The following is a 24,508-nucleotide window of genomic DNA, read 5'->3' on the forward strand; positions in this document are numbered from 1 at the left end:
CATATTTGCAGTGTAGCTTTGAATTCACTAACAGTGGGGGGGGGGGGGTAAACATACACATTTTATGAAATGCAGTTTGTAGCTTTGATACTGTGAGACTTCTACTGCTAGCATTACCAAAAATAGTTGAGCTGCTGTAATTCTTTTAAAGCCAAGGACTGTAACTCCCACTAACAAACTAATAAGCCTAATCTAATTTAATTAATCTATCGGCAGACACCAACATAATTTACCTCTATTTAATTAATATATCTAAAATAAATGAAAGTGACTATGTTTTGTCTTTGTGGCTGTGTGATCATACATAGAATATGCATGTTAACTGCCATGAAATGTAGATTAGTTAACATTATGGGAGAAGGTGTGTTCAATTTGGACCTGGTGTACATCACATCATCACAATGACTATTCCATTCGAAAGGCGTCAATCATACAGGACCACATCACGATGAAATTCATTTTGGAATACTAACAAAGTACTGACCAAAAACTATTTGTATGCGGAAAAGCAGCAAATCATGTTTCAAGTCTACGATTTCAAATTACGCATTCATGCGTAAAATCAACCTCAGGCAAATGTATCTCCAACTAAGCACCTGCATTTCTGTATCTCTAAAGATGTTTTAGTTTAGCACATCATATGTATGGTATAACACCCATTTATCTTCCAAAAAAGATTTCTCATTCAGATGTGTCAAGTTCTTCAAACAAAGGCATCTGTGTTTTAGTATTTATTGTGTGTTCAACAGTTTGCATAAAAAGTACAACATTGCACATTGATGTCTAAAATAAGAGAATGGCATTAGAAATAAAGACAGCAAACTCTCTTTGACAAAGTAAAACTCCTACCTACCAGGGAGTATGCATATACAGGGGCAGCTTCTAAAATGGCACCAACTGTGATTTTCTCCCAAATGTTTCTTATTCAGCTCTGGCTCTTCATTCACCTGTCACAGTGGTGAAATACAGGTCCTGTTCAAGAGACTGTTTTTCGGTTCTGGATCTTGATTTTTTCCTGGTAATCTCCTCTCAGGCTGCAAGGGTCTTGATACTGAAGTGATCCACATGGTGGTCAATACGATATTCCCTGTTGTCTACGAGTTGCTACTGGATGTGAGGCCGTGGCTTTAGAATAAGCTTCCCTGTCTAAAACAAAGCACAGAGAAGCTGCTGTCAGTACACTAGTACCTTATTTTCATCATTAATAATGGCAAGCAGTTTAAAGATTCCCCCACTTACATCATCACAGGACATGTTGTATTCTGCGAGCACAGTCCGGCACCGTGCAGCAATACTGAAACGGAGTCAAGGCTGGGAAGAGCCATGGCGGAATAGAACTCATAAGACTGAAATACTTTAAAAAGATACTCGGATACAAAGTTTTACTTTTGATGCAACTGTTATCCTTAACCTGAGTACAAACCTCAGCTCAGCCCTTTGGCAATCTTATGAATGCATGATGGTTACTATGTAAAAATAAAGCTAAACATCATAATATTGTGGCTATCTTCTAGGTCTTTTTAGACCAAAAACTAGCTCAAATGGTTACATGAAATATTACTAGCTTATGTCACATGAATAAGGATACATTGATGGCGCAACAACGCGCTTGTGTATTCCAGCAAAGAACAGGCCAATGAGAGTGACGCAGCTGATGGTGAAAAACGGATGATTCCATAAAGATGAGAAGAAGGACACCTGTGTAGAAGATATAAAATGCTCATCTCTGCCAGGATCAGGGAAGAGAGCACACATACGATATCTCAACATCATGAAGCAACTTGTCTCTCACCTTCTGTGTATCTGGGTCTATTAACCAGTTCCATGCTCCGGTTGCTGTACATACTGACACCACAATCAAAATCACTGTTTAGAACAAAACGACAATGAGCACAGTGTGAGGTTAGTAGACTCCATCTGCATTCTTCCAGGTAAGATAGACTAAATTAGATGCATATCTGTCATTCCACCAATAATCAACACTCACCACACTGACATTAACGGTGGTAAGCAACATCAAGATTTAAAAGACAACTTTGAATCCAAAATTGCTCTCTAGTTACTGACTGGAAAAAAAAAAAAGAATCTAGAATATGACTTACTTCGCCACCGGCCAGTGGCTGGCTGCAGACAGGACACATACTCAGTCAATCTCCTTTCAAAAGCCTTCAGATCTACAGAATAAGAGAGCAATGTTGCTCAAAGACCTTTTTGCATGATAAATTTAGAGAGTAGAAATGTCGCATCTTGTTTCTCATATGTGATGGATTTTTTAAAACATCAGACATTATGTTAATGAGACTGTATAAATGGGCAAATATAATAGCAATGTCAGTAAGCAGAAGGCTTCGAATAGTCCAGTTATTGGGGGGATGAGGGGACGTGGCCCCCTGCCGGAAAATTCTCTCTCACTACTCATATATTGTGTTAAGATGGGTGGTGCGAACGGTGTCCTAACCAACAATTCCTGCACACACTACTCATATAATGTGTTAGGTTAGACTGTCTAAATGAGTGTATATAATAGCATAAACTTGTCCATACTGGTATTGAAACATCTGGTTAGATATGCTGCCTAAAATGCAAATAATAATTTTTGTGACCTTTGAGACCACAGGTTACACATCTTGCAAAATATGCAGAGATACAGGTAGATTACATGCTTCAGTCTACTAAAATACTAAAGCTTATCAGTATCCCAAGCACGAGACCAAAGTAACATAGAAGCAGATGAACAACAAAGGTGAATGTTCCACATTGGCCAAGTCAAAGTCTAACTCTAATAGATCATCTGTGGCACTATTTGGAAGTTGCAGTGCACAAGCATTATTTAACTCAACCAAATACTACACTGAAAGGATTGGGTATTTATCCAACCTATTTGTTTATTTATTAAGAGCTGCCAACAAATAATAAATTTTGACAGTGGGAAAAAAGTCTGATGAGTTTTAAGGGGGCTAAATACCTTACAAGGGACTGTACGACATGATTAGACTTTTGTAAGCAATCATGACTCAACCTCGTTTAAAGGAAGTCTTGGACCGAATCATAGAAATCAGTGGCACGTTATATGATCCCCATTAGACATGTTTTCCAAGCACAGCTGTCTGATAAACCCGTACGTGAATACATCATTGTATGCCTCCATGTTATAGTTTTCTGAGTCCTCGGACTACTTCATACACTTGTGATTTTTTTATCCGGTGTGACTGTTGTTACACCGTTGTACGCGAAGCAAGGACAACCCACTGTGTGATAAACAGGCAGCGTTAACGTTAGTTGCTATTCTTAACGCAAGACAGCGAATGACAACAGGAAAATGCACGGCGTTTTACAAGCAGAAAGCAGAAACGCGCTCGCCGACCCCACGCAGCTCCATTTTAGACGCAGAGGGACATCACCAGCTAAAGCGCTGTAACTGTGAGCCAGGCCAGCTGCTGTGAGAATTCTCCTGGCTAGGTGTCAAGTGTCATCGCAAAATGTGGTTTGCTACTTTGAACAAACGGTGACAGCAGAAATGCACGGTGCTATTTTAAAATACGCATCTCAGTACGAGCGGTAATAAACAAACAAATACCTTCCGCTTGTTCTAGAGAGTTCATCGCGTTTCTCCAAGAGCTTCTGTTTCCGCCGCCAAGGCCTTGCAGGTCACGTGGCGGCGCGGAAGCTGTTTTCATTGGCCCAAAGTGAATTGCGTCACGTTTTAAAGGGCCGCGAGTGCACAGTGCATCTGCACAAACATGCGAGAAACCACGGCATCCTCTGTAGCGCAATGTTTTATACATGAAGCGATTCTAGGAAAGTAATGGGTGCTAAGCGGATATTCAATTAAACATAACCAGCCGTTGTAGAAAACGCTGACTCTATTATAATATGTATGACTGGTGAGGAACAGCAGAAACTTGTGACACTGGCATGTTACTGGGCTAAATGGAGGCAAATGTGTTTGCAGGTTGCCTTAATCTTATGCTGCATTATAATGGTGACATAGTTTAAACTAATTATATGTAATGATGCTTTCAAACTACCAAAGCAGAGCAGTTTAGTGTTTATTGCAGGAACAAAAAACGTCAAAGTCTTCTTTACATTTACAAACATAGCAGCAGTTTGTAGCAGTTTTGTTATGTTCGCATTTCTTGTTTTTATTATACAGGCAACCTTAAAAAGGCACCACGAGAGGGCGATCGTGTTTCATAAAATCAAATACAAATAAACGAAATTTTTTCAACATCATTGTAACGTTTAGTTTGTACGGATTATGGAGATTCAATAGACAAATTAACAAAGCAGCCTATTTTTCCTCTGTGTTAATAAAAAGTAAAACACTGTGTGTAATGTCCTGTATGTCCTGTAACACTGTGTGTAAAACAACTGTGTGTATAACAGTGTGTAAAACAACTGATAATTGTACATTTTGTGTGTGTGTGTCTGTATATATATATATATATATATATACACACATACTCATATTATATTATGCATATACTGTATCCCCTCAGCTCAGACAGAGCAGTCACAAGCTCTACCATGTATGACTATGTACGTGACAAATAAAACTTTGTAACTTTGTAATGGTTAGACTGAAAACCTCATCGCCAAGAAAAGAAAACAAAATGTAATTGCATATTATGCAGTTAATACAAAATAAAGTACAATACACTAATTAATTAAATGTCCAGTTTAGATTAGCTAGAAATATCTGATTAAAAAAATAAGCACAACACTACATATAAACCCCATTCATTTCCTATATTTGGTTGTTTGGGTGATGGTTTAGTTACCAAAGTAGTGTTAAACCTTTCCTTTAATTTCACCATCTGGTATGTCCTTCATATCACCAGCATATGTAACCCACTCTTATTTCCTATATATTGTAGGCAGCTATCTGGTTTTTAGGTGTCAGATTATTTAGTAAAGTAATATTAAACTTTTCCCTTAGTACAATCTCCACCTCACCATCTGGTATGTCCTTCATATCAATGATGTCCACATCATCTTCTGGCTTGAATGTGACCTCACAGTAGGTCCAACCAATCAAAGCTCTGAAGCCTGTGGGACACTGTAAAGAACAGATGGATTTCTTGGTGAACAAAGACTCAGGACTGGTCTGCAGGTATTCAACTGTCTCCAGAAAATAGTCATGCCTGCGTGGCGTTAACGTGAAGCTGTACATGGTCTTCGTCAGGCACTTGTTGACAAGGCTGCAGTTGGCAAAAGCCTCGTTCAGGACCAGCGGTTTCCTCCCCGTCTTCTCCAGGGTCCACCTCTCACCGTCATTCAGTAGGCAGAACACCCCTGCAGGCTGCGGTTGGTCCTTGCCTGCGATCATTTCTATTGGGTGCCAGAGTTGGCCCCACACGCCAAAACTCACATCAGAAATGTAAGGCTTGCCGTCAATCTCGACCAGGTTGATGAGATGTGTGTCCTTGGGATTGAATTCGTTCTTAACCAAGTTGAAGACCTTGGAGCTCAGTGTAGTGTATTTGTAGCCCATCTCTCTCAGAACCCAGGAGAAGAGGAAGTTGTTCTCACAGCACCATCCTCCACGGTGGCTGTGAACAATTTTGTCATATATGACTTGCAGGTCCATAGTGATCTTCTCTCCACAGTGGATGCTGAGATTTTCAAAGGGAATGCTCAGCACATGCAGCTTGTGCACGGTGGAGAGCGTGGCCAGGTCAGGTTTCTCATACCGGCCACTGAACCCAATCCTTCTAAAGTAGTCCTTCAGATCCATGATACTTCTACAAGGGACAAGAAAACAAACTGATCAGAACACCACAGATATTACAGTATACTGGACAGCCCTAAATGCAGCTACTGTACAAAAGGCAAAGCTCTTCAGAAGAACATCCATCAGAGAATCAATGTGTGCGTGGAGATATGCGAACATAGCTGTGGAAGCAACAAGGCTGCACACTACCTCATTTCACTGTCACTTTAGTAAAATTACATCTGAAATTGATCCAAACAGCATAAGTAGTATTTAAAAATGGAACTAAGAAACACATCGTATTTTAGACATTTGCACAAACTTACTTTTGAGAGGAAGTTAGAGAGAGAGCAGTCATGCTATTGAAAGGGGTCTGAAGACGGAAGTAAGAATGTGGGCGGGTTTGAATGGCTGGTGCTGTATAAGAGGTTAACCCTTGAACACCTAGCAGTCGTTAGTCGTTAATGTTCAATCCACAGCCCTGCATACAAATCCCCAGTGTTAAATGATCACCTATCGTGCTTATTTCAGCTGGACCCAAATAAAGCTAAACACATTCAATACTATAGGCTGTATGTATATATATATATATGTATATATATATATATATATATATATATATATATATATATATATATATATATATATTATTATTATTTTTTATTTTTTATTTTTTATTTGATGGTGCAATGTCAGTAAGTAGAAGGCTTCCAATAGGCCAGTTTTTTGGAGGGATGAGGGGACGTGGCCCCCTGCCCAAAAGTTCCTGCACACACTACTCATATATGTTATTCTGCGTGGTATGAGGAATGCCGCCCCCCCCCCCCCCCCCCCCCCAAAGCTGAAATGAACCTACGTCACTGTACATGTTAACAAATACATAGTATTTCATTGGTTTAACAGATCGTCTCATACCCAATCTACCAGCTTGTTTGAGCTCTAAATGCTTCCTTCCACTAAAGTGGGTACGGGCGGTCCGGAGGAGGTACACGCACAGACACCTTGTTGTTAAGGAATTATAGGCCCAGTATATCATATTGTAATTACTTCTGTACTGATGACTGCGTTAAATGTTATGATAACTCAGAAACGTTAGTTTTCTACTGCTTTAGTAATCTATGTTCCCCTGTGGGCTAATAACATTTAGCTCTATTTGGGCCTCATTTATAACAACAACAATAAAATTGTGAACCTCCGGCATATAAACTGGTATTTATTAAGGCAACCTGCAAACACATTTGCCTCCATTTAGACCAGTAACATGCCAGTGTCACCAGTTTCCGCTGTTCCTCACCAGTCATAGATATAATAGAGTCGGCGTTTTCTACAACGGCTGGTTATGTTTAATTGAATATCCGTGCAGAACTGCGTCAACTCTTCGCTTGACGCCCATTACTTTCCTAGAATTGCTTCATGTATAAAACATTTGCGCTACACAAGATGTGTTTCTTGCGTGTTTGCGCTGATGCACCAAAGACTTGACTTAATATGGACTGTTAATGTGTGAGGACGGTGATTTGCGCCTTTTTCTATAATTCTCTATTTTACCGCAGGGTGTCAATTCACGCTCGTTAATAAATGTTACATATGGGACTATGCATGGATCGAATCCACCGTACATATAGGCCCAATTTCCCGCCAATAACTTCATTTTATGCTGCATTATAATGGTGACATAGTTTAAACACTAAATATATAATAATGTTTCCAATCTACCAAAGCAGAGCAGTTTAGTGTTTATTGCAGGAGCCAAAACGTCAAAGTCGAAGTCGCCTTTACATTTACAAACATAGCAGCAGTTTGTAGCAGTTTTATGTTCGCATTTCCTGTTTTCATTATACAGGCAACCTTAAAAAGGCACCACGAGAGGGCGATCCTGTTTCATAAAGTCAAATACAAAATGCGTTTTTTTTCCAACACCATTGTAACATTTTGTTTGTACGGATTATGGAGATTCAATAGACAAATTACCAAAGCAGCCCATTTTTTTCTGTGTGTTAAAAAGTAAAACAACTGGTAACTGTACATTTTGTATATACATATTTATATTATACATGTACTGTATCCCCTCAGCTCAGACAGAGCACGAGCTCTACCATGTATGACTATGTACTTGACAAAACTGTAATGGTTAGACTGAAAAATGCATCGCAAAGAAAAGAAAATGTAGTTGCATATTATGCAGTTAATACAAATTAAGTACAATTGACTAAACTTCCAGTTTAGATTAGCTAGAAATAGCTGATTAAAAAAAATAAGCACAACACCACATATAAACCCCATTAATTTCCAAAGTAGTGTTAAACCTTTCCTTTAATCTCACCATCTGGTATGTCCTTCATATCACCAGCATATGTAACCCACTCTTATTTCCTATATATTGTAGGCAGCTATCTGGTTTTTAGGTGTCAGTTTATTTAGTAAAGTAATATTAAACTTTTCCCTTAGTACAATCTCCACCTCACCATCTGGTATGTCCTTCATATCAATGAGGTCCACATCATCTTCAGGCTTGAATGTGACCTCACAGTAGGTCCAACCAATCAAAGCTCTGAAGCCTGTGGGACACTGTAAGGAACAGATGGATTTCTTGGTGAACATAGACTCAGGATTGGTCTGCAGGTATTCAACTGTCTCCAGAAAATAGTCATGCCTGCGCGGCGTTAACGTGAAGCTGTACATGGTCTTCGTCAGGCACTTGTTGACAAGGCTGCAGTTGGTGAAGGCCTCGTTCAGGATCAGCGGATTCCTCCCCGTCTTCTCCAGGGTCCACCTCTCACCGTCATTCAGTAGGCGGAACACCCCTGGAGGCTGCGGTTGGTCTTTGCCTGCGATCATTTCTATTGGGTGCCAGAGTTGGCCCCACACACCAAAACTCACATCAGAAATGTAAGGCTTGCCGTCAATCTCAACCAGATTGATGAGATGTGAGTCTATTGGGTTGAATTCATTCTTAAGCAAGTTGAAGACCTTGGAGCTCAGTGTAGTGTATTTGTAGCCCATCTCTCTCAGAACCCAGGAGAAGAGGAAGTTGTTCTCACTGCACCATCCTCCACGGTGGCTGCGAACAATTTTGTCATAGATGACCTGCAGGTCCATAGTGATCCTCTCTCCACAGTGGATGCTGAGATTTTCGAAGGGAATGCTCAGCACATGCAGCTTGTGTACGGTGGAGAGCGTGGCCAGGTCAGGTTTCTCATACAGGCCACTGAACCCAATCCTTCTAAAGTAGTCCTTTAGATCCATAATACTTCTACAAGGGACAAGATAAACTGATCAGCACACCACAGATATTACAGTGCACTGGACAGCCCTGAATGCAGCTACTGTACAAAAGGCAAAGCTCTTCAGAAGAGCATCCATCAGAGAATCAATGTGTGCGTGGAGATATGCGAACATAGCTGTGGAAGCAACAAGGCTGCACACTACCTCATTTCACTGTCACTTTAGTAAAATTACATCTGAAATTGATCCAAACAGCATAAGTAGTATTTAAAAATGGAACTAAGAAACACATCGTATTTTAGACATTTGCACAAACTTACTTTTGAGAGGAAGTTAGAGAGAGAGCAGTCATGCTATTGAAAGGGGTCTGAAGACGGAAGTAAGAATGTGGGCGGGTTTGAATGGCTGGTGCTGTATAAGAGGTTAACCCTTGAACACCTAGCAGTCGTTAGTCGTTAATGTTCAATCCACAGCCCTGCATACAAATCCCCAGTGTTAAATGATCACCTATCGTGCTTATTTCAGCTGGACCCAAATAAAGCTAAACACATTCAATACTATAGGCTGTATGTATATATATATATATGTATATATATATATATATATATATATATATATATATATATATATATATATATATATATATATTATTATTATTTTTTATTTTTTATTTTTTATTTGATGGTGCAATGTCAGTAAGTAGAAGGCTTCCAATAGGCCAGTTTTTTGGAGGGATGAGGGGACGTGGCCCCCTGCCCAAAAGTTCCTGCACACACTACTCATATATGTTATTCTGCGTGGTATGAGGAATGCCGCCCCCCCCCCCCCCAAAGCTGAAATGAAACCTACGTCACTGTACATGTTAAACAAATACATAGTATTTCATTGGTTTAACAGATCGTCTCATACCCAATCTACCAGCTTGTTTGAGCTCTAAATGCTTCCTTCCACTAAAGTGGGTACGGGCGGTCCGGAGGAGGTACACGCACAGACACCTTGTTGTTAAGGAATTATAGGCCCAGTATATCATATTGTAATTACTTCTGTACTGATGACTGCGTTAAATGTTATGATAACTCAGAAACGTTAGTTTTCTACTGCTTTAGTAATCTATGTTCCCCTGTGGGCTAATAACATTTAGCTCTATTTGGGCCTCATTTATAACAACAACAATAAAATTGTGAACCTCCGGCATATAAACTGGTATTTATTAAGGCAACCTGCAAACACATTTGCCTCCATTTAGACCAGTAACATGCCAGTGTCACCAGTTTCCGCTGTTCCTCACCAGTCATAGATATAATAGAGTCGGCGTTTTCTACAACGGCTGGTTATGTTTAATTGAATATCCGTGCAGAACTGCGTCAACTCTTCGCTTGACGCCCATTACTTTCCTAGAATTGCTTCATGTATAAAACATTTGCGCTACACAAGATGTGTTTCTTGCGTGTTTGCGCTGATGCACCAAAGACTTGACTTAATATGGACTGTTAATGTGTGAGGACGGTGATTTGCGCCTTTTTCTATAATTCTCTATTTTACCGCAGGGTGTCAATTCACGCTCGTTAATAAATGTTACATATGGGACTATGCATGGATCGAATCCACCGTACATATAGGCCCAATTTCCCGCCAATAACTTCATTTTATGCTGCATTATAATGGTGACATAGTTTAAACACTAAATATATAATAATGTTTCCAATCTACCAAAGCAGAGCAGTTTAGTGTTTATTGCAGGAGCCAAAACGTCAAAGTCGAAGTCGCCTTTACATTTACAAACATAGCAGCAGTTTGTAGCAGTTTTATGTTCGCATTTCCTGTTTTCATTATACAGGCAACCTTAAAAAGGCACCACGAGAGGGCGATCCTGTTTCATAAAGTCAAATACAAAATGCGTTTTTTTTCCAACACCATTGTAACATTTTGTTTGTACGGATTATGGAGATTCAATAGACAAATTACCAAAGCAGCCCATTTTTTTCTGTGTGTTAAAAAGTAAAACAACTGGTAACTGTACATTTTGTATATACATATTTATATTATACATGTACTGTATCCCCTCAGCTCAGACAGAGCACGAGCTCTACCATGTATGACTATGTACTTGACAAAACTGTAATGGTTAGACTGAAAAATGCATCGCAAAGAAAAGAAAATGTAGTTGCATATTATGCAGTTAATACAAATTAAGTACAATTGACTAAACTTCCAGTTTAGATTAGCTAGAAATAGCTGATTAAAAAAAATAAGCACAACACCACATATAAACCCCATTAATTTCCAAAGTAGTGTTAAACCTTTCCTTTAATCTCACCATCTGGTATGTCCTTCATATCACCAGCATATGTAACCCACTCTTATTTCCTATATATTGTAGGCAGCTATCTGGTTTTTAGGTGTCAGTTTATTTAGTAAAGTAATATTAAACTTTTCCCTTAGTACAATCTCCACCTCACCATCTGGTATGTCCTTCATATCAATGAGGTCCACATCATCTTCAGGCTTGAATGTGACCTCACAGTAGGTCCAACCAATCAAAGCTCTGAAGCCTGTGGGACACTGTAAGGAACAGATGGATTTCTTGGTGAACATAGACTCAGGATTGGTCTGCAGGTATTCAACTGTCTCCAGAAAATAGTCATGCCTGCGCGGCGTTAACGTGAAGCTGTACATGGTCTTCGTCAGGCACTTGTTGACAAGGCTGCAGTTGGTGAAGGCCTCGTTCAGGATCAGCGGATTCCTCCCCGTCTTCTCCAGGGTCCACCTCTCACCGTCATTCAGTAGGCGGAACACCCCTGGAGGCTGCGGTTGGTCTTTGCCTGCGATCATTTCTATTGGGTGCCAGAGTTGGCCCCACACACCAAAACTCACATCAGAAATGTAAGGCTTGCCGTCAATCTCAACCAGATTGATGAGATGTGAGTCTATTGGGTTGAATTCATTCTTAAGCAAGTTGAAGACCTTGGAGCTCAGTGTAGTGTATTTGTAGCCCATCTCTCTCAGAACCCAGGAGAAGAGGAAGTTGTTCTCACTGCACCATCCTCCACGGTGGCTGCGAACAATTTTGTCATAGATGACCTGCAGGTCCATAGTGATCCTCTCTCCACAGTGGATGCTGAGATTTTCGAAGGGAATGCTCAGCACATGCAGCTTGTGTACGGTGGAGAGCGTGGCCAGGTCAGGTTTCTCATACAGGCCACTGAACCCAATCCTTCTAAAGTAGTCCTTTAGATCCATAATACTTCTACAAGGGACAAGATAAACTGATCAGCACACCACAGATATTACAGTGCACTGGACAGCCCTGAATGCAGCTACTGTACAAAAGGCAAAGCTCTTCAGAAGAGCATCCATCAGAGAATCAATGTGTGCGTGGAGATATGCGAACATAGCTGTGGAAGCAACAAGGCTGCACACTACCTCATTTCACTGTCACTTTAGTAAAATAATATATGAAATTGATCCAAACAGCATAAGTAGTATTTAAAAATGGAACTAAGAAACACATCGTATTGTAGACATTCACACAAACTTACTTTTGAGAGGAAGTTAGAGAGAGAGCGCAGTCATGCTGTTGAAAGGAGTCTGAAAACGGAAGTAAAAATGTGGGCGGGACTGAAGGGCCGTTATCCGTCCGCCAGAGTGTGGACAGGAACAGGACGCTCACATCCCCTCGACGTTGAGACGTTTAATGACAAAACACACAAGACAACGATGGCACTCACACAAAACATTAACGGTGACCAGTATTGCATTAATAACGATGCTAAACGCTAAGCAACAGTAATTCTACAAGACATTACACCGCTTACTACCGCTACAATGTCCCACACTGAGGACCACATTAACTGGGGTTTAAATAGACAAAACACGTAACGATTAACCCCATGCAGGTGCGTGTGCTTACGGAGGGGGTGGCCGTTTCACGTGACTCGCGGGAGCGCTCCATGACATGCTGCGGTATTAGAGGAGTTAACCTTTGAACACCTAGCAGTCGTTAATATTCAATCCACAGCCCTGCATACAAATCCCCCATGTTAAATGATATCCTATCAGGCTTATTTGAGCTGGACCCAAATAAAACTAAACACATTCAGTACTATAGGCTTCATTTATTGAGTTATTTATTTATTTGATGGTACAATGTCAGTAAGTAGAAGGCTTCCAACAGGCCAGTTCTTTAATCTCCGTGTGCTCCGTCCACCAGAACACCTGGACAGACACCCATTCATCCCCCTGGAGTCAACTGGGAGTTGCTTTTCTCAGATGAATATTGCTACAGCATGTCACTGGGTAACATGCATGTCCATATGTGTATGGCTTTTTTTGTTTGTTTGTTTTTGGGGTTTTTTTTGGGGGGGGGGGGGTGTAAGGGAACGTGCCCCCCCCCCCCAAAAAAAATTCCTTCTCACACAACTCATATAATGTGTTGTGTGATGTGAACAGTGTTCCAACCATTGCTCACAATACTCATATATGTTAGGCTGAGTGGTGTGAGTAATGCCCCCCAAAGCTGAAATGAAACCTAGGTCACTGTACTTGTTAAACACATACCTTGTATTTTATTGGTACAAAAGATTTCCTTATACTCCTTCTGTCAGTTTGTCTGCACTCTAAATATTAGGCAGTTAGGAAATTTGAAATGATGTGGAAATACCAAAATGAAGAACAACTTTAGTGGTCCTTTTGAAGAGGACAGGATGACTTGTCTTCATGACTTTTGTACACCATGCCAGAATTACATACTGCAAGTCAACACTGGAGAATAAAGCATTTAATGTTGTCCTTAATTGAGTATATATATATATATATATATATATATATATATATATATATATATATATATATATATATATATATATATATATTATGGTTAATTGAATGAATGTAATGTTCACCTTGTCTGAACCAGGGCTATCGGTCCAAGGAACCAGTTTGTTCTCCCCATCACCCTTCACAGGAGGAGTGAGGGCTAACCTCAGAGTTCAGCTGTGTGGCATGATTCTGTCATGACAGAATCAAATCAAATACAAACAACTGACATGCAAGGTCTTCAACACCATTGTGAACCTTTATTTGTACAGATTAGGAAGATTCAACAAATTAACAAAGTACTCTATTTTTCTCTTTTTAGTAAAATATAAATCATACTCTTTGCTATGGTTAGACGAAGACACTTCAAATAGCCAAGAAAATAAAATAATATGCAATTGTGCATTATCCTCTTAATATGCAATCAAGTACAATACATAAATTAGTTAAATGTGGATTGTTAATTTTAGACTGTTTAGGAATATTTGATTTTTAAAAAATAAGCACAACACACAATACATGCCCTAATCATTTCCTATATTTTCTTGTTTTTAGGTGTTAATTTATTTAGCAAAGTAACATTAAACTTTTCCCTTAGTACAATCTCTACCTCACCATCTGGTATGTCCTTTATATCAGTGATGTCCACATCATCTTCAGAGTTGAATTTGACCTCAATGTAGGTCCAACCAATCAAAGCTCTGAAGCCTGTGGCAAGCTGTAAGGAACAGATGGATTTTTTGGTGTACAAAGACTCAGGACTGGTCTGTAGGTGGTCGGCTTTCTTCAGAAAATAGTCATGGCTGCGTGGCGTTAAAGTGAAGCTGTACACGGTCTTCTTCAGGTGTTGGTTGGCAAGGCTGCAGTTGGCGAAGGCCTCGTTCAGGATCAGCGGTTTCCTCCCCGTTTTTTCCAGGGTCCACCGCTCATCGTCGTTAAGTAGGCGGAACACCCCTGGAGGCTGAGGTTGGTCCTTGCCTGCGATCATTTCTATCGGGTGCCAGAGTTGACCCCACGTGCCAAAACCCACATCAGCGATGTACAGCTTGCCATCGATCTCGATCATGTTGATGAAATGTGAATCCATGTCGTCGAAGTCATTGTTAAATGTATCGAAGACCTTGGAGCTCAGTGTAGTGTATTTGTAGCCCATCTCTCTCAGAACCCAGGAGAAGAGGAAGTTGTTCTCACAGCACCATCCTCCACGGTGGCTGCGAACAATTTTGTCATAAATGACCTGCAGGTCCATAGTGATCTTCTCTCCACAGTGGATGCTGAGATTTTCAAAGGGAATGCTCAGCACATGCAGCTTGTGTACGGTGGAGAGCGTGGCCAGGTCAGGTTTCTCATACCGGCCACTGAACCCAATCCTTCTAAAGTAGTCCTTCAGATCCATGATACTTCTACAAGGGACAAGAAAACAAACTGATCAGCACACCACAGATATTACAGTGTATTGGACAGCCCTGAATGCAGCTACTGTACAAAAGGCAAAGCTCTTCAGAAGAGCATCCATCAGAGAATCAATGTGTGCGTGGAGATATGCAAACATAGCTGTGGAAGCAACAAGGCTGCACACTACCTCATTTCACTGTCACTTTAGTAAAATAATATATGAAATTGATCCAAACAGCATAAGTAGTGAACTAAGAAACACATCGTATTTTAGACATTCACACAAACTTACTTTTGAGAGAAAGTTAGAGAGAGAGCAGTCATGCTGTTTAAGTAAGAATGTGGGCGGTGTAACTTTTGGTGGCCCGAGTGGCGAAGGGCGGGGGGGCGGGCAGGAGGCGCAGACTTCAGTGACGTGGACGAACATTTATTTACGCAAAACCATAACGGCAGTCACACGTATTACAAACGCAGAATATGAACATGGTTGACATTAAACAAACACGATGAACACGCACACGTTTAATAATGACTGAAATACCATTAATCTTACATTAACACGTTACATCCACAATGACCAACACTTTGACACGGGTTTAAATACATTTAAACATACACAGTGCAGGTGTGGCCACAAACAGCTCCTCCCACTACACGTGGCTGGCCAAACCACGTGGCTAGCGGGAGCGTTCCATGACAGATGGGACTGAATGGCTGGTGCGGTATTAGAGGAGTTAATTCTTGAACACTTAGCAATCGTTAATGTACAATCCACAGCCCTGCATGCAAATCCCCCAAATAAAACTAAACCCAAATAAAACTAAACCCATTCAATATATATATATATATATATATATATATATATATATATATATATATATGTATATATATAAATGTATTTTTTATTTATTCATATATTTATTTATTTGATGGTGCAACGTCAGTAAGTAGAAGGCTTCCAATAGGCCAGTTTTTGGGGGGGAATGAGGGGACGTGGCCTAGGTCACTGTACATGTAAAACAAATACCTTGTATTTCATTGGTTTAACAGATCGCCTCATACCCAGTCTACCAGCTTGTTTGAGCTCGAAATGCTTCCTTCCACTACAGTGGGTACGGGAGGTCCAGAAGATGTTCCACGCGGGGTCCGGATGCATAGCTGTGGCAGGTGATGGGTCTAGGGACACAGCATCAATCAGCATCAGGTCTGGGGGTGTGGCTGCTGCTGATGGTGTGTCCTGCAGCACATCAGACGCGGCCTGAGTGTCCCCGAGTACGCCGGACACGGTCTGTGCTTCCCCGAGCACGCCGGACACGGTCTGTGCATCCCCGAGCACGCTGGACACGATGTGTATGTCCTCGAGCACACTGGACGCGATGTGTGTGTGTCACCAAGCACACTGGACGCGGTGTGTATGTCCCCGAGCGTACCGAGGCCTGGAAACGGGCTGTTGTGTTCCCTGCCAGGGCTTGGAGCCTGTAGCATAGGGGAACACTGAGAAAGTGAAGCCCCTGTGTAGTCCTTCAGGCCCCTAGTCCTCCCCACATGTTCCATGGGGCAGGACTACTGGGCCTTGAGGGCCCAAAGTGGGTACATAGAGCCACCCCCCCCCCCCCCCCCCCAAAAAAAAATACATGGACGCCTCCACCTTGGGGGTCAGGGTCTTAGGCTGAGGGGCAGGATCAAGATGGGACTCAAATAAGGAGATAGGTGAGCCTTAAAGAAAATGATATATTGCAACCTACTTTTCATAAATGTCATTTGAGTCCCGCTCAGGAAAATGTGCATGTTCATTGTGTCGGTTACGCTCCAGTTGTCTAATTTACTGAAACAAAGTGTCGGCACTTGGTGATCATCTTTAAGGATTTCACCAACCCTCTCACACTTGACAGGTTGTGGCAAAATGTACAAAATGTAAACATTATTTTAACACATATTGGAAGGAACGCTGACGAATATAATGGGGTAAATTAAAAAAAACCTGTCCCTCTTCCTGTGGTAATACCATCGTAATACCCAGGTTATATCACAAAAGCAACAGTACTTTTACTTGAGTGGTTTTAGGCTACTCTACCCACCTCTGGGTGGTGGTGTTTGGTAGAGATCAAATATCTGAATAGGCTTTCTGCTGTGGTACACGCACAGACGCCTTGTTATTAAGGAATTATAGGCCCAGTTTATCATATTGTAATTACGTCTGTACTGTTGCCTGCGTTGAATGTTACGGTAACTCAGAAATATTAGTTTTCTACTGCTTTAGTAATCTATGTTCGCCTGTGGGCTAATGTCATTTAGCTCTATTTGGGCCTCATTTATAACAACAACAAAAAAATTGTGAACCTCCGGCATATAAACTAATACTTATTAAGAAATTCTTGGCGGAAAATTGGGCGTATATGTACGGTGGAATCGATCCATGCGTAGTCCCATACGTAACATTTATTAAAGAGCGTGAATTGACGACACCCTGCGGTAAATTAGAGAATTATAGAAAAAGGCGCAAATCACCGTCCTCACACATTAACAGTCCATATTAAGTCAAGTCTTTGGTGCATCAGCGCAAACACGCAAGAAACACATCTTGTGTAGCGCAAATGTTTTATACATGAAGCGATTCTAGGAAAGTAATGGGCGCCAAGCGAAGAGTTGACGCAGTTCTGCACGGATATTCAATTAAACATAACCAGCCGTTGTAGAAAACGCTGAATGGATCATATGTATCACTAGTGAGGAACAGCAGTGTGCCTTAGTTCACTAGTTTGCCCCCCCCCCCAAATTCCTTCTCCCAAAAATGCCCACCCCCCACCCCCCGCCCCCCGCCCCCAAGCTGAAATGAAACCTAGGTCACTGTGCTTGTTAAACATACCTTGTATTTTATTGGCAGAAAATATTTCCTCATACCCTTTCTGTCAGTTTGTCTGCACTCTAAATATTAGTCAGTTAGGAAGTTTACAATGATGTGGAAATACCAAAATGAAGAACAACTTTAGTGGTCCTTTTGAAGAGGACAGGATGACTTGTCTTCATGACTTTTGTACACCATGCCAGAATTACATACTGCAAGTCAACACTGGAGAATAAAGCATTTAATGTTGTCCTTAATTTAACACAGGAGATTTGTTTGAGTATATATATATATATATATATATATATATATATATATATATATATATATATATATATATATAAATTATGGTTAATTGAATGAATGTAGTCTGAACCAGGGCTGTTCAGCTGTGTGGCATGATTCTGTCATGGCAGAATCAAATCAATTGCAAACAACTGACATGCAAGGTCTTCAACACCATTGTGAAGCTTTATTTGTACAGATTAGGAAGATTCAAATTAACAAAGTACTCTATTTTTCTCTTTTTAGTAAAATATAAATCATACTCTTTGCTATGGTTAGACGAAGACACTTCAAATAGCCAAGAAAATAAAATAATATGCAATTGTGCATTATCCTCTTAATATGCAATCAAGTACAATATATAAATTAGTTAAATGTGGATCGGTAATTTTAGAATGTTTAGGAATATTTGATTTTTAAAAAATAAGCACAACACACAATACATGCCCTAATCATTTCCTATATTTTCTTGTTTTTAGGTGTTAGTTTATTTAGCAAAGTAACATTAAACTTTTCCCTTAGTACAATCTCTACCTCACTATCTGGTATGTCCTTTATATCAGTGAGGTCCACATCATCTTCAGAGTTGAATTTGACCTCAATGTAGGTCCAACCAATCAAAGCTCTGAAGCCTGTGGCAAGCTGTAAGGAACAGATGGATTTTTTGGTGTACAAAGACTCAGGACTGGTCTGTAGGTGTTCGGCTTTCTTCAGAAAATAGTCATGGCTGCGTGGCGTTAAAGTGAAGCTGTACACGGTCTTCTTCAGGTGTTGGTTGGCAAGGCTGCAGTTGGCGAAGGCCTCGTTCAGGATCAGCGGTTTCCTCCCCGTTTTTTCCAGGGTCCACCGCTCATCGTCGTTAAGTAGGCGGAACACCCCTGGAGGCTGAGGTTGGTCCTTGCCTGCGATCATTTCTATTGGGTGCCAGAGTTGACCCCATGTGCCAAAACCCACATCAGCGATGTACAGCTTGCCATCGATCTCGATCATGTTGATGAAATGTGAATCCATGTCGTCGAAGTCATTGTTAAATGTATCGAAGACCTTGGAGCTCAGTGTAGTGTATTTGTAGCCCATCTCTCTCAGAACCCAGGAGAAGAGGAAGTTGTTCTCACAGCACCATCCTCCACGGTGGCTGCGAACAATTTTGTCATAGATGACCTGCAGGTCCATAGTGATCTTCTCTCCACAGTGGATGCTGAGATTTTCGAAGGGAATGCTCAGCACATGCAGCTTGTGTACGGTGGAGAGCGTGGCCAGGTCAGGTTTCTCATACCGGCCACTGAACCCAATCCTTCTAAAGTAGTCCTTCAGGTCCATGATACTTCTACAAGGGACAAGAAAACAAACTGATCAGCACACCACAGATATTACAGTGCACTGGACAGCCCTGAATGCAGCTACTGTACAAAAGGCAAAGCTCTTCAGGAGAGCATCCATCAGAGAATCAATGTGTGCGTGGAGATATGCGAACATAGCTGTGGAAGCAACAAGGCTGCACACTACCTCATTTCACTGTCACTTTAGTAAAATAATATATGAAATTGATCCAAACAGCTTATTCAGGATCAACGGTTTCCTCCCCCTCTTCTCTAGGAAAGAATATCATTTCACCATAATCTGGCCACGACCAGGGGCTCCCCGCAAGATTTCAGACAGAGGAGTGAAAAGAATTACCAGAAGAGTTGTCCAAGAGCAAAGGACCACCTCTGGAGAGCTACAGAAAGACCTGGAATCAGCAGGTACAATTGTTTCAAAGAAAACAATAAGTAATGCACTCAACCTCCATGGCCTGTATGCACGCTCACCACGCAAGACTCCATTGCTGAAGAAAAAGCATGTTGAAGCGTGTTTAAAGTTTGCTCAACAACATTTAGACAAGCATGTGAAATACTGGGAGAATAGAGTCTGGTCAGATGAGACCAAAATTGAACTCCTTGGATGCCATACAGGAGGCGTCTTGAAGCTGTCATCACCAACAAGCTTTAATTTATTATTAAATCAATTTCAACAAGCGTGTCATTTCTCATTATTACACATAACTTAATTTATGGACATCTGTGGTTTGATTTCTTTGCATGTGTGGATTGGATGGGTGACAATTTAATGTCAATAGCACCTTTAGAAATATATTTGCATAGCAAATTGTTTATAATTGTAAGTCGCTATGGATAAAAAGTGCCAGTTAAATGCTATAAATGTAAATGTACAAAAGTCATTTCACTGTCACTTTAGTAAAATAATATTTGAAATTGATCCAAATGGCACAACTAGTATTTAAAAACTGAACTAATATTTAAAAATTGAACTAAGAAACATTGTGTATTGTAGACATTCATACAAACTTACTTCTGAGTGGAAGTTAAAAAGAGAGCAGTCATGCTGGTGAAAGGAGTCTGAAGACAGAAGAGAGACTGTCGGCTTGATAGAACGGCTGGTGCTGTATAAGAGGAGTTAACCCTTGAACACTTGTCAATATTCAATCCACAGCCCTGCATACAAATCCCCTGTGTTAAATTAACACCTAAATTATTTATCTATTTAATGGTACAATGTCAGTAAGTAGAAGGCTTCCAATAGGCCAGACACTCCCACTAGGGACATACTTACATTAGTGTGTCACTGGGTAAGATACATGTCCATGTGTGTAGTTTTTGGGTGGATGGAGTGGGGTGGAGGCGAGGGCGAGGGCAGGGTATATGCCCCCCCTCCCAATAATTCCTGCTCACACTATTGATATATTGTGTTATACGTAATATAATGTGGGTGGTGTGAGCAGTGTTGAAATGAAACTGTCTATGTTAAACAAACAATTGGTGTGCAAGAAGAAAAACAATTTCAACTATTAGTGTTCTTTTTGAAGAGAAGGACAGCATGACCTCACATCTAGTGTACTTTGTACTTTGTACACTTTTTCTCTTCTCAGGACTGCACTCTTCTGGATGGTGTTCCTGGCATCTGTTGGAGCCACTCTCCCAGTTTGGGAGGTTACAGCCCCTAGTGATCCAATTAGCACAGGAACCACAGTTCCTGTGTTCACAGTTTACAGCCTTCACCCTTCATTTTTTCTATATCTTTATTTAAAGTCAAAATCAAAGTCAAATTGATTTATATAGCCCTTATACAACAGCTGTAAAAAAAACAAAAAAAAAAACAAGCAGCTTTACACATGTCTTGGACCCCCTGTGAGCAAGCCAAGTGTGACATCGGCAAGGAAAAACTCTCTAGAGCATGAAACCTTGAGAGGAAACAAGGGCCCATCCTTTTCTGGCCTTCAACACTGGGTATTTCTCAAGGGTTTCTTGTTCTTTTTTCCTGATGTTGCTATGACTCAGGTTTGCCACATCTATCTCTATAGCCCTTTTCTGCCAGCTCTAATGCTGAGCTTGATGCATGGTCTCAGGTTTATTGCCTGCCAAAGGGACCACACTGGACACACCCTGATCAGGATTTAAGCCGCCGACCTCCTTTACCAAAGTCAGACACGTTGCTGGTATAACATGTCCATTTGGTGGTGGCAGTGGTGGGCAGTAACCTGCTACAGCCAGCGTGAACAGCCTGCGTGAACATTTTCCAGTGTGGGACTTCATTACATTTATAATAATAAAATTTTTAAAAATAAAATAAAAATAATAACAATAATAATAAAGTTTAATTTATATGCCACCTTTCATAGACTCAAGGTCACTTTACAATGACAAATATGGAGAGAAAAAAAGACATTAATTGACACAATCAACACATTAATTAACAAATATGAATAGGAAGAGAAGTTATGTTTTATGTTATTATTTTAAACTGAATGCGTTCAGGGATGGTGAGCCAGTGTAACTGATGTAGACTAGGGGTGATGTGGGCCGATTTCCTTATACGAAGGAGGATTCTTGCCGCTGAGTTTTGGACATATTGAAGTGAGCGGATGGTTGTGTTTGGGATGCCAGCGAAGAGTGACTTTCAGTAGTCAAGGGCGAGGAGCAGGACGCACAGACTCTGTCGACGGAAGACAAAGGCTCTCATATATAACGTAAACGATGAACACAAACACGGGCACTGACAGTGAAAACAGACACGAATACGTTTAACATTAACGCTGTGAACTTGAACAAGCACGTAAACGACATGAATAAAGGCAACGACCGACCGCGCTGCACACACTGAAGGGAGTGTAAATACACAAAGACAAAACACTAACCAGGTGCAGGTTTGTGCAGGTGTGGTTACAAATACAATAAACAAACAAACAAGACCCTCCCACTGCACGTGGCGGGCCAAACCACGTGACTCGTGGGAGAAGATTGTTCCATGACAGATGGGTGGTGACGAGGACATGAACCAGGGTCTCAGTGTCTTGTATGGAGAGCATGGGCCAAAGCCTAGCAATGTTACAGAGGTGAAAAAGGGTGTTTTTGACCAGTGACTTGATGTGGAGTTCAAAAGAGAGTGAGGAGTCAAAAAGTGCACCAAGGTCCAAACCGTTTAAAACTTGAAATTTTGGACTTCAGGCCAATATGTAGAAATTCTGTTTTATCTGAATTTATCTTCATCCACCCATCAGCCATGGCATGGCAGCTTGACCGCGAGCTGGTCGCCCGAGGTCATCTGTTCCCTCTTCTTGTCTCCTTTATCCCTCCCTTTCTCTCTCTCCGTCTCTCTCTAAGCACAGGAGTGGCTCATGGTGGGAACAGGAACAGCTCATGGCTCGTTCATGCAGAGAACATCTAATCTTTACTAACCTTGTCTCTTTCCTTTATACGTAGACCCTTAGAACATGCCTCACCCCCCCAATCATCCTGTAGATTTAGATAGTAGATATAGGATACATATAATCTCTGTGCTATAATCTCTGGAGATCGAACCTGAACGACTGATCACTTTGAACCAGTTTCTAACAGTTTGGGTCAGAAGTGGGATACTGCGCAGGTAAGTGACACCCTAGTGTTTAATGTGTCTTCTTTCTGCTCAGTATCTCTGTGCTTAAATTTAGTTTAAATTTAGTTTAGGTGTATTTTTGTCTCAAATAAGGTGGATGATGTCTCGTCCGTTAGTACGAGCTGAATGTGGAATTTTGTACTTGTTATCCTGCCTGTTGAAAAGGTGGAAGAAGTCTCATCTATTGGCAAGAGCTGAATTTTGTATTTGTTATCCTGCCTGTTGAAAAGGTGGAAGAAAACTCATTTATTGGCACGAGCTGAATTTTGTGTACACTGTGTAAAGATTTGTTATCCTGCCTGAGACTTATTGAAATGCAATTTACTGTTTATTGGTGAACCCTCCCTCCTCTGTACCTATTTGAGCGCTCTTTGTATAGTTGTATACTGGTTGTTATTTTGCTGGGTGACCCATATGTTCCGGTGTTAGTTATGTAAAACCCAAAAAAGGGGGAAACCCCAAAGTATTGGATGTTTCGGTGTGGTTTGGGCTCACATTGTGATCCGTACATTCATTGATTGGCTGGTTGGACTGAATGTGCTGGGTTTAGACGCTATCCATGTAAAGGCTCGTTTGAAAGGGAGTATATAGCGGTCAGTGCTATGTTTGTTTATGAGGGATATGGGGACCCTAGCTGGGATTTTCAGTATATGAAGAATTCTTGGCAGGACTGGAGTAAGGCCAAGCCGGTGTCGGACAAGGTGCAGGGGATAAAACCCAATAAGACGCCTGGGTCTGAAATAGCTGTTTTTGCTGCCACACAGCTGAAAGGATCCCCTCCTCTGCTTGTGAAGCATGCACTGATAAGACAGGCTCCTGCTCAGGCAGATGTTTCTGTGCCAAATGCCACAGACATGTCTGAGCTGAATCAGGAAGCTGAGAGGGGGGCTTCTGGAGGAGGAGCTGACAGTAAGCCCACACCCGCCCTCCATCCTAACCTCGCCTCTCTACAGCAGGGTGAGACTTCAGGGCATGGCTCCAGCCCCCCTGAACGTTTCTGCTCCATTCATGATGCTGGCTGAGAAACTGTGTAAAGTTATGCCTCCTAGCATGACTGATATTAAAAATATTTTTTAAGTTTACCTGATCCAACTAATGTTCATGCATTTGTGGATGCTTTAAAGGGATGCACCAAATATGCTCAATTAACAGGACCTGATTTCAGGACCATTCTGATGCATTGTTTAAAGCACAGGTTTATTGAGGAGGAGCTGATTAATGGCATTAAGTCACTGTTGTTTAGTAACGACACCCTCCCAAATTCGAAATGCGATGGAGCCAATGTTTATTACTGGGCACAG

General features: G+C 41.1%; 6 protein-coding genes across 6 annotated transcripts; all 6 read right to left on the reverse strand.

Moving 5' to 3' along the window:
• Positions 1-718: 718 nt before the first annotated feature.
• Positions 719-3,647, reverse strand: cnep1r1 (CTD nuclear envelope phosphatase 1 regulatory subunit 1). The gene is made up of 6 exons (XM_027008939.2): positions 3,578-3,647; positions 2,103-2,174; positions 1,793-1,866; positions 1,589-1,698; positions 1,240-1,294; positions 719-1,146 (listed from the first exon to the last, which is right to left on the reverse strand). Exons 1-6 carry the CDS (start codon positions 3,600-3,602, stop codon positions 1,105-1,107), a joined length of 378 nt encoding a protein of 125 aa, XP_026864740.1. The 5' UTR covers positions 3,603-3,647; the 3' UTR covers positions 719-1,104.
• Positions 3,648-4,462: 815 nt separating this feature from the next.
• Positions 4,463-6,085, reverse strand: LOC113576704 (arylamine N-acetyltransferase, pineal gland isozyme NAT-10-like). The gene is made up of 2 exons (XM_035520859.1): positions 6,040-6,085; positions 4,463-5,744 (listed from the first exon to the last, which is right to left on the reverse strand). Exons 1-2 carry the CDS (start codon positions 6,069-6,071, stop codon positions 4,865-4,867), a joined length of 912 nt encoding a protein of 303 aa, XP_035376752.1. The 5' UTR covers positions 6,072-6,085; the 3' UTR covers positions 4,463-4,864.
• A 1,357-nt stretch (positions 6,086-7,442) lies between these two features.
• On the reverse strand, positions 7,443-9,278 carry LOC118240439 (arylamine N-acetyltransferase, pineal gland isozyme NAT-10-like). Its single transcript, XM_035520861.1, has 2 exons — positions 9,259-9,278; positions 7,443-8,966 (listed from the first exon to the last, which is right to left on the reverse strand). Exon 2 carries the CDS (start codon positions 8,957-8,959, stop codon positions 8,087-8,089), a length of 873 nt encoding a protein of 290 aa, XP_035376754.1. The 5' UTR covers positions 8,960-8,966; positions 9,259-9,278; the 3' UTR covers positions 7,443-8,086.
• A 1,383-nt stretch (positions 9,279-10,661) lies between these two features.
• LOC113576721 (arylamine N-acetyltransferase, pineal gland isozyme NAT-10-like) lies at positions 10,662-12,618 on the reverse strand. The gene is made up of 2 exons (XM_027008965.2): positions 12,478-12,618; positions 10,662-12,185 (listed from the first exon to the last, which is right to left on the reverse strand). Exon 2 carries the CDS (start codon positions 12,176-12,178, stop codon positions 11,306-11,308), a length of 873 nt encoding a protein of 290 aa, XP_026864766.2. The 5' UTR covers positions 12,179-12,185; positions 12,478-12,618; the 3' UTR covers positions 10,662-11,305.
• Positions 12,619-14,012: 1,394 nt separating this feature from the next.
• Positions 14,013-15,411, reverse strand: LOC113576722 (arylamine N-acetyltransferase, pineal gland isozyme NAT-10-like). Its single transcript, XM_035520860.1, has 2 exons — positions 15,336-15,411; positions 14,013-15,156 (listed from the first exon to the last, which is right to left on the reverse strand). The coding sequence occupies exons 1-2, from the start codon at positions 15,338-15,340 to the stop codon at positions 14,289-14,291; spliced, it is 873 nt and encodes a 290-aa protein (XP_035376753.1). The 5' UTR covers positions 15,341-15,411; the 3' UTR covers positions 14,013-14,288.
• Positions 15,412-18,651: 3,240 nt separating this feature from the next.
• LOC118240456 (arylamine N-acetyltransferase, pineal gland isozyme NAT-10-like) lies at positions 18,652-19,598 on the reverse strand. The gene has a single exon (XM_035521064.1). The coding sequence runs from the start codon at positions 19,596-19,598 to the stop codon at positions 18,738-18,740; it is 861 nt and encodes a 286-aa protein (XP_035376957.1). The 3' UTR covers positions 18,652-18,737.
• Between the last annotated feature and the right edge of the window lie 4,910 nt (positions 19,599-24,508).

Source organism: Electrophorus electricus, chromosome 21, assembly GCF_013358815.1.
Source record: "Electrophorus electricus isolate fEleEle1 chromosome 21, fEleEle1.pri, whole genome shotgun sequence".
Lineage (NCBI taxonomy): Eukaryota > Metazoa > Chordata > Actinopteri > Gymnotiformes > Gymnotidae > Electrophorus > Electrophorus electricus.

Coding starts and splice junctions, on each gene's coding strand:
- cnep1r1 (XM_027008939.2), bottom strand. CDS start 3,602: ATGAACTCTCTAGAACAAGCGGAAG. Junction 1,867..2,102: donor AGCCACTGGCCGGTGGCGAA/GTAAGTCATATT, acceptor TGTTCTAAACAG/TGATTTTGATTGTGGTGTCA. Junction 1,295..1,588: donor CGCGTTGTTGCGCCATCAAT/GTATCCTTATTC, acceptor ACTCCGTTTCAG/TATTGCTGCACGGTGCCGGA.
- LOC113576704 (XM_035520859.1), bottom strand. CDS start 6,071: ATGACTGCTCTCTCTCTAACTTCCTCTCAAAA. Junction 5,745..6,039: donor TCTCTAACTTCCTCTCAAAA/GTAAGTTTGTGC, acceptor TGTCCCTTGTAG/AAGTATCATGGATCTGAAGG.
- LOC118240439 (XM_035520861.1), bottom strand. CDS start 8,959: ATGGATCTAAAGGACTACTTTAGAAGGATTGGGTTCAGTGGCCTGTAT.
- LOC113576721 (XM_027008965.2), bottom strand. CDS start 12,178: ATGGATCTAAAGGACTACTTTAGAAGGATTGGGTTCAGTGGCCTGTAT.
- LOC118240456 (XM_035521064.1), bottom strand. CDS start 19,598: ATGGACCTGAAGGACTACTTTAGAAGGATTGGGTTCAGTGGCCGGTAT.